The sequence below is a fragment of the Triticum aestivum genome, chromosome 3A (assembly GCF_018294505.1).
Source record: "Triticum aestivum cultivar Chinese Spring chromosome 3A, IWGSC CS RefSeq v2.1, whole genome shotgun sequence".
Lineage (NCBI taxonomy): Eukaryota > Viridiplantae > Streptophyta > Magnoliopsida > Poales > Poaceae > Triticum > Triticum aestivum.
This window is the reverse complement of record NC_057800.1, coordinates 625,476,808-625,486,196: the sequence shown is the minus strand read 5'-3', so window position 1 is coordinate 625,486,196 and position 9,389 is coordinate 625,476,808. Positions and strand designations below refer to the sequence as shown.

Below are 9,389 nucleotides of genomic sequence, written 5' to 3'. Positions count from 1 at the left end.
CAGTAGTTAGTTAGCGGGAGCCTCGGGATTTTGTTCTCCTCGTAAATATCGGGAACTCCGTCCTCCGCGGTTTATCCTTCCTTTTCTCCTCCCTGCTAGGTTTTGTTTCGTGCTGTTCGCTATCACCTGCCACCCTCCCGCCGACGAGCAGGAATCGGCGGCGCCGGACGGCGTAGAGAGATGAAAGGCCACACGGGGAAGGACGAGGGCCGTGTCAACTGTAACCCGAACTACAGCTATCGAATGGTCTTCCTGACCAACTTCCTCATTGTAAGATCCAAGAATCCCTCTCGTTCATATGCGCCAAGGTGTTGATTGGCTGCCCTTGTTTTTTTTTGGTCCATTGATTTCACGAAATATGTAGCCTAGCTTTATGTTCCGCATGTCCCAGACACACAGCTGATTGATTAGTTTCTCTTTCAGAATTAAACAGCAATTTGAGTTAGTATTAAAGTTGTCACACACCGTAGATATTTCACTGCAATATTGTGCTGGGTGTGTGTTTACCAGCAAGCATGTATAAACCTCAATTTGGGCTTGTTCGTTATTCTGATGAAGATCTGAAACTTGCGGATTGCTTTTCACTCTTTTTATGTTTTCGAGTTGCCGATTTGAGCTCCTAAATAAAGATAGGAACCGAATTTTGTTTTCAGAAAAAACAGATAGGAACCGACTTAATTACCTGCTGCTGTTTGCTTACGATTTAAGTACCCACTCTAGCTGCTGCTTGCTTAGCATTTGTTTTATCTCCATCCAGTTGAGAATTTGAAGATAAGGATTGGTTGTGAATTAAAACTTCTGCATGACATTTTTCTTTAATTCTTTTTGCTTCTGTTTTGTAGTTCTTGATGTGCACAATCGTGCTTGCTGTGTATTTTGATGTCGTCCTTTCTGCCTTTGACGAGTATGGCCTTTCTTGGAAGTTCATGTTCTCGAGTGTCATTGCATCTCCTCCCGTTATAGGGACAATATATGGCTTGTTCACCACGAGGGACATTTACATGCACACCTTCGGTATTTGGGAACAATCCTCTCCATGCAAGCGATCATAAGCTAGGAAATACTCCTTTGTTCGGATTTGCATGCCCGGTCTTAATTGGGCAAGATATTTTGACCACCCACAGTCCAATAATATGTGATTTATGTGTACAAAATTGTAATGACTTAGTACTTGTAAATCTATATATCTATATTCTTTTAATCTATATCTATATCTATACCTATTAATAAAGTAAGGTGATATTCTTGATTTCATCCCGCATCTGATCCTACATTACGTGAAATTCACGAGGTGGTACTAAATTGTAGAGCCAAGTTCCGTTCGGCGCCTCACCCATATTGGGCCGCCTTGTTCCATTGTTGGGCCTTTTCTTAGCGTCCAGTAAGTCATGCGAGAAAAATAGCTAACCCTATGTGATCAAAGTCAAGACCTCCCGTCTGGTGAAAACATGATTGCGGCAGGAAGCTAAACATGTATATTTCATGTTAATAGTCGCACCTTGCTTCTTTAGACCGATTGGTATCGGTTCATATACGCAAGTTACCTACAATGTCATCAAGAAGCCTAAAAAACAGACGGTGTGAACAGACAAGGGGCTTCGCAACGAGGGACAGACATGCAGAAAGTGGCATTCAGACGTGCATCATACTATAATGATGGATTAGAACCCAATTGCGGGCTTGAACGAGAGAGGAGAAAATGTCCTCCGGAAAGATGCAGTGGCACACGCGACATGGGGATGTGGCATCTGGATGGTCGGGTGGAGCCGCCCTCACCGGGGAGGTCGGTGCAGGCAGAGGCCGAGGGAAGGGGGGGGGGTGGAGCTGGATAGAGAGAAGACATGTCGCACCGAGCAACCCTCGGAGAGGGAGGAGGAGCGAGGGGACGCCGAGGAGGGCGGTGCAGTCAGAGGAAAAGGTCGAGAGAAGGAAGGGTGGGTGGGGTCGGATAGATAAAGGCGCCGCACCAGGCAACCCTCGGAGGGGGAGGAGGGGCGAGATGACATGCGGGAGTCACGGGAGGGCGCGGCCAGGGGAGCACAGCCGCCCCGGATCACCAAGGGCCACTCCGTCGGCCGGCAGGCCACCGACAGACACGCCACTAGACTGACACCCGCGAGGGGCGCATGCAATAGGCCGACCGGGAGACGAGGAGAAGCCCCACCGCTGCCGCCATGACGCAGGCTTCGCCTGTTGGTGGCCTTCGGCGACGGCAAGGGGGGGAGCTGGAGATGGGGTTGCTGGTGGCCAACTCCTTCTTTGCCTCCAATGTCTTCTCTGCCAACTCTTTCTTTGCCTCCAATGTCTTATCGACCAACTCCTTCTTTGCCTCCAATGTCTTGGCCACCATCAATTCATTTGCTTGCACCACGGCATCTATCTTGTCCCACAAAATTGATGCATTTGCTTTCCTCTTAATCTTGTCCTTGGTCTTCTTGTTTCCATCGGGCTTGTTCTTGTTTCTTGGGTCATTATCATCTTCATCATCATCATCCATCTTGGTGAGTGAACCTCTCTTCTGTGGGGATTCTTTTTCAATCAACTTCCACTTCTCGATATGTTGAAGAAATTTCCAACAATGCTCTAGTTGAAATGACTTGCCACCGGAAGCTCATGTCCTTGTACATTTCTTGCGTAATTTTTTCCTACAAAATGAAAACAATGTCAACCACTCTGACGGCTACAAATGATTTGCATAACTTGGTACGTGAAAACAAACTCACATAATCGGATTCAACAGTATCACTTGGAGGTGCAGTGCCGACTTGCTCCAAGCAAGTAGGCCAACGGCTACAAATCGGCTTGATCACATCCCAACGATCTTGGAGTGACCTAAAGGTGTGTGGTGTCCTGTTGGGATACTTTGACATCATGTGGAAGAACTGATCCTCTATCCTTTGCCAATACCGCTTGGCGTTTTGGTCAGTGTCGGGGCACGCATCAAGAGACACTGATTCCCAAGCCTTGATCAAGATTTGATCTTCCAACTGCGTGTAGTTCTTCAATCTTGCACGCACTTTTTCTTGCGCTTGGTCGAACACCCCTCCTCAACCTCCTCCACTTCATCTTCTTCCACATTGTGACCATGCACGCCACCATCCATCTCATTGTAACCGTAATCACCGATCGGGGCTTCATCGATGTCGACGGTGTTGTCGCCCAACAAGTGGACAAACTCAACAGTTGCATCATGCAAACCAGCGCCACAGTCTCGCTCAACAAGTCACGAACAAGCGCAATGGCGAAAAGCGAAACAACCAGAAGAAATCGACGTAGCATACCTTGCGCCCATTTCGTGGAACACCTCGGGGCCAACTCAGCAGCGTCGGCGGCGGGCATCCTCATTCCTTGGGGTAGCTGTAACACCCACGATGCGGCTATATCTCCCACGTGTTGGAGCACGACTTAGAGGCATAGCCGCATGGTAGGTTTGTCGCAAGAGGGGTAATCTTCACACATCCCATGTACTGAATAAGAAAGGGATAAAGAGTTGGCTTACAATCGCCACTTCACACAAATACAAGTGATACATACATCATCCAGAATATAATCAAGGTCTGACTATGGAACCAAAATAAAAGAAGACAACCCCAAATGCTAGATCCCCGATCGTCCCGACTGGGCTCCACTACTGATCAACAGGAAACGTAACAAGACAACGGTCAAGATCTTCATCGAGCTCCCACTTGAGTTGGGTTGCGTCACCTGCACTGGTATCATCGGCACCTGCAACTGTTTGGAAGTATCTGTGAGCCACGAGGACTCAACAATCTCACACCCGCGAGATCAAGACAATTTAAGCTTATGGGTAGGAAAGGGTAATGAGGTGGAGCTGCAGCAAGCACTAGTATATATGGTGGCTAACATACACAAATAAGAGAGAGAAGAGAAGCAATGCAAGGTCGTGAAGTAGAACTGATCAAGAAGTGATCCTGAAACTACTTACGTTCAAGCATAACACAAGAACCGTGTTCACTTCCCGGACTCCACCGGAAAGAGACCATCACAGCCACACACGTGGTTGATGCATTTTAATTAAGTTAAGTGTCAAGTTCTTTACAACCGGACATTAACAAATTTCCATCTGCCCATAACCGCGGGCACGGCTTTCGAAAGTTCAAACCCTGTAGGGGTGTCCCAACTTAGCCCATCACAAGCTCTCACGGTCAACGAAGGACATTCCTTCTCCCAGGACGACTCGATCAGACTCGGAATCCCGGTTACAAGACGTTTCGACAATGGTAAAACAAGACCAGCAAAGCCGCCTGAATGTGCCGACAAATCCTGATGGGAGCTGCACATATCTCGTTCTCAGGGCACACGAGATTGTCCAAGATTCCGATAGGCCAACCCAGAGTTGCCCCTGGTGGCCACCAGCTGCTGACAGGTTGGACCAACACTCAGAGGAGCACTTGCTCGGGGGTTTAAAATAAAGATGACCCTCGGGCTCCGGAAACCCGAGGGAAAAAGGCTTAGGTGGCAAATGGTAAAACCAAGGTTGGGCCTTGCTGGAGGAGTTTTATTCAAAGAGAACTGTCAAGGGGGTCCCATTTCCCCAACTGCGTAAGGAACGCAAAAGGAACATAACACCGGTATGACGAAAACTAGGGCGGCAAGAGTGGAACAAAACACCAGGCATAAGACCGAGCCTTCCATCCTTTACCAAGTATATAGATGCCTTAATTAAATAAGAGATATTGTGATATCCCAACAATAACCCATGTTCCAACATGGAACAAACTTCATCTTCACCTGCAACTAGCAACACTATAAGAGGGGCTGAGCAAAGCGGTAACATAGCCAAACAACGGTTTGTTAGGAAATGTGGGTTAGAGGCTTGACATGGCAATATGGGAGGCATGATATAACAAGTGGTAGGTAACGCGGCATAGCAATAGAGCGAACAACTAGCAAGCAAAGATAGAAGTGATTTCGAGGGTATGTTCATCTTGCCTGAAATCCCGCAAGGAAGAAAAACGAGTCCGTGAAGAAGACAAATGGACGTAGTCGAACGAATCCTCACTACTCCGAAACGAAACCGAAGCTAACGAGAGAAGCAACTCGGAAAGAAGCAAGAAACATAGTAAACAACCATCACATAAACATGGCATGATGCACAACCAAGTATGATGCATGTCCGGTTTAAATAAGCATGACATGGCAATATGCACAAACAATACTACAAATTAAGTGGAGCTCAATATGCAATGAGTTGCATATTGACGAAACACCACATCAATTATTTAGTTCTCTCCCGTTTATGTACCCACAAAATTAAATGTTGTTAAGCATGGCAAGAGGTGAAGCATAATTAAATTAACGGTTTAGGCAAGTTTAAATGAGGCCGTAACAACAAACAACAATTCCGATAAATCCCCATATGCATTAGCAATTTAATGCAACAACAATTTAAACATTCTTGATGTTGTTATCATGATGCGGATGACATGTGCAAATTTTATGCAATTTTAATGAAAATGTTGATAAGAGCATATTATGAAGCATTTGTCACCGTGGTGGAAAGAAAAGGGTGCCACGGCGACGAATCCGAAAATGATGCCACAGGAACATATCGGTTCCGGTAACTCATGGAGATACCGGTGCAAAAAGAAAAGTGACGGAAGCGTGTCAAAAGATGGTGGGGTGATCCCGGTAACCGGATGTCCCACGAGACTATAGTATGGCAACGGGGAACATGCAAGAAACACATCGGGCACGGTGCAAACACGAGCATTTCATACAACACACAACATTCGTTCACGGGCGTTGTCTCGGTGGTTATACCTTCCAAAGGAGCATTTTCAGAGCGGTTCGAGTTCGTAGAGAAAGTAGTTGTTCTCGCGACGGTAGTGGAAGTAGTGGTACACATCTCAGTGAGGAAGTAGTCGTTTTTGTTTGCGAAGCGGTAGTGGTACATGGTCATCGAGGAACTTGACGAATCCACGTTCAACGGTAGTCATTCACGACGCTTGTGAACCACGATTCTTTGAGCAACGGTAGTCGTACACGTCCGTAGGCGTTCAGGTCTTCCGTAGAGGTACTTGACGCATGTGTTACACGGGTCTTCGACGACGGTCGTCGTTCGCGCTCCGAGGTCGTCGGTAGAGGTTCTCGCAATCTCGGCGACGGTAGTGGAACACATTTTTGTAGGGGTTCAAGTCATCGGTAGCGGTACTTGATGAATCCCGAAACGGTCTTAGGCGTCTTCGCGCGTAGGGGTACTTGGCGTTTCCGTGTTTTGTCTTGCCGGTCGCGGACTCGGCAACGTAGTTGTACAAGAGCGTCATCGGACTTGTCGAATCCGAAGTCTTCGAGGGTCGTCGTGTTATTTGGCGCTTGCGGTCTTGATAGCTCGAAGGGGTACTTGGTGGGTCCGAGGTCTCCGGCTGTGGTGGTACTTGCTGATATGGGTAGTCGAACTTGAGGTGCTCCTGGCGTCTGACTTGCGGCGTTGGACAGAACCATGGCGAGGTTCAGCAGCTACCCCACGTCCATGATGAAAAACGGAGCTCGGGCAGAGAGTCGAAGCAACTAGCAGGGGCGTGTGTGGAGCAACAGCTAACACCAGCAAAGGCCATGGCAACATGGGGCCTTGGGCGCCGTCGGGGTGGAAGGACGCGGTTCCTGCCAAGCTCTCGGAGGGGCCGGCCATGGATGCAGGAAGGTGACGACGCTGGGTAGCAGCGAAGGTCAGAGGGCGCGGGAAGCTGGAGATGACAACGCGACGGCCGGACGGTGGGGTCGCTGGAGGGCGCAGAAGGGAGCTGCTGTTTTTCGTCCCGGCGCTTGACAGGAGGTCGCAGCCATGGCAGGGCCCGACGGATCCGGACGGGGGAAGCACTTGACGGCGGAGGGCGACGCGAGGCAGAGGAGGAGCGGTCTTCGACCTGCTGGGCTCCGGTGGGGCGGGATGAGGGAGCGGGGCAGCGACCTGCAGGGTTGCCAGCGCGGGCGCCATGGCCGGAGGAGCTCCGACGTCGGGCAGCCGCGAGCTCCTCTCGAGTGGACGACGAAAACTGGGGGAGGAAGCCGCGAGGTCTTCCGGGCGTTCATGGCAGAGCAAGGCAGGGCGCTAGGTAGGGGAGGGCGTCGGGGAGGATGGGATCGAGGGAGAGGGTGAGGAGGCGCTGGTGATGGGGATCGAGCGAAACGGCTAGGGTGTGCGTGTGGCGTTGCTGGCGGCGGAAGGGAAAACAAGGAGGAGGGGTGCGCGTGGCTAGGGTTAGGAGGAAGTGGGCCTTGGGCCAAAAGGTTAGGTGGCTGGCCTCGTTGGTCTTAGAGGCAAATGGGCCGGCTTGGCTCTCTCTTCTCACGTCTCTTCTCACCTTTTCCCATTTTTAAAACAAAACATAAAAAGAGGAAGAAAAGAAATAGAAGGTAGGGGTGGAATCTAGGCATGGGGATAATTTTTACGGACTCGTAAAAATGTGCACGGTCCACGAAAAACAGGAGAGACATGATTGAAAGATGTAATTCAAACTCATTTGATTTTCATTCAAATGGGATTGAACTAGGACTTGGTTAACAGGTGGTCCAAAAATGTTCGGATCTTTGGTGGAGCTCCGGAATATGATGAAAGAATAAATAGCAAAGTTAGAGGCCAAGAGTTGTGATAAAAAAGGCATTGAGATTTTTTTTGCAAGTGTGTTCCGGTTAATTCCAACAAATGGAATATTTAATATAGCTCCCTAATATCGGGAGGATATGTTATAAAGAGAATCACCATGTGAATTCCCTCGGTTTAAATGGGTCAAAGATCCATGCCATTTATTTAGTTGAGTTAAGAAAAAGAAATGACATGATGGAATGATGACATGATGCAATGCACATGATGCAATGATGAATGCAATGAACCAAACAAATCACACGACGAAACCCGGAAACCCTGGAAGGCATCTGAAGCTCCGGTCTTGGGGCGTCACAACACTCCACCACTACGAGAGGATCTCATCCCGAGATCTAGGAAGGCACCGGAGAGAAACGGAAGATGAAGAGGAGAGGTAAAACTAAATTGCTCTTTTGCCAAACGAGTGAAACCAAAGAACCTTGAGAGGTTGAACAAATTGAAAGAAAGAATACAACGAAGATGAACAAAGTTGAAAACATTCCGTTAGGAAAGAGGAACAAGGAACATTACGGGAACCTTGTAGGTTGAAAGACATAAGAAAAGGGCTACAATGGAGAAAAAGTACATGCAAGCACTCCGGTTGAAACAAGATGTACAAGGAACGATAAAAATCAATTACGACAACACTCCTGTTGGAAAAGAGATGCGAGACTTGATACAATGAAAAGAACTTGAAGAGATGACACAACACTCCGGTTAAATGGATAAGCACGAAAAGAACATGGTCCTCACAATCTGAGATGATGAGTGAAAAGAGCAATATCACAATGTCTCCAGAAGAAAGAAATATTGGAATGAAATGAATGGAGGAAAACAAGATCTTGAGAGAGCACGCTTACAACAAATGCTAGAATGGAGTTGTTGAAAAAACCAACAACGAAATGAATAAACTTGTAGTGGGCTTATGGAAAACATTCCAAAACTTGGGGTGAAATTCTGCCACTAACGAAAACAATGATTGATTGATATCAACAAGGAGACGAGAAACTTAGTTCACCAGAAGGATAAATGAAGAACTTGGGTCATTTATAAGCACCATAAATAGCAACAATCCTTAGGGAAAGCTTTAGGTGAAATATAACCCAAGATAACTCCAATGAAGAGATTGATGGATTGAGAAGAGCTCATGCTCGAAGAAAGTGATGGGTTTAACTATCTCATTGTTGACAACTGTTGAATCATGAAACACGAACTCAAATTGTCACGAATGACATAACACCACCTCAAAAGATAAGACAGAAAGAATTGCACTTCGGAGTGCAAGATGAAGAATACTTGAACTCCTCAAAACAAGACATGTAGAGCCATAACTTCGAGAGAAATCTTGAAGAACAATTGAAGAATGACAGGAATCCTTGACGAACCATCATGAAGAAACTCTCGAAGAACTCCGGATAGATAAAAGAAGGTCGCAAGAAAAAGAAGCTTGAAAAGAATAAGATGAATCCTTGCATTGATTAAATGGAGCTTCACGATGATATAACCAAGAAAAACTTGGAACTACGGAAAGAATGATGAACAAATGAAATCAAGAATTTTGATGAACATCCGAAATAAGGAATTAATCCCTTGGATGAAACAATAATAAGAATTATGTTATGCGTATCCTTCACCAATTTAAATTGATGACAAGCAACGGATTTAGCATACTACTTATTCCCGTAGAAAGGATTAAGATAGATATAGCGCAAACTTGAGAAAAGACTTCAATGAACCACCGTTAGGATTTGAAAGAACGAATGAATTGATATGATAACCAAGG

The 9,389-nt window shown here is 46.9% G+C and overlaps 1 protein-coding gene and 1 long non-coding RNA gene across 2 annotated transcripts; one reads left to right on the top strand and one right to left on the bottom strand.

The window, feature by feature from the left end:
• The first annotated feature begins 55 nt into the window (after window positions 1-55).
• On the top strand, window positions 56-1,205 carry LOC123058827 (uncharacterized). Its single transcript, XR_006427306.1, has 2 exons — window positions 56-270; window positions 843-1,205. It is a non-coding gene; the product is annotated as an uncharacterized lncRNA (long non-coding RNA).
• A 5,205-nt stretch (window positions 1,206-6,410) lies between these two features.
• LOC123058826 (uncharacterized) lies at window positions 6,411-7,148 on the bottom strand (the record flags this gene model as incomplete). The annotated part of the gene is given in 1 exon segment (XM_044481498.1): window positions 6,411-7,148. A coding segment is annotated over 1 exon segment (548 nt), but the record flags the coding sequence as incomplete, so codon positions are not given.
• Between the last annotated feature and the right edge of the window lie 2,241 nt (window positions 7,149-9,389).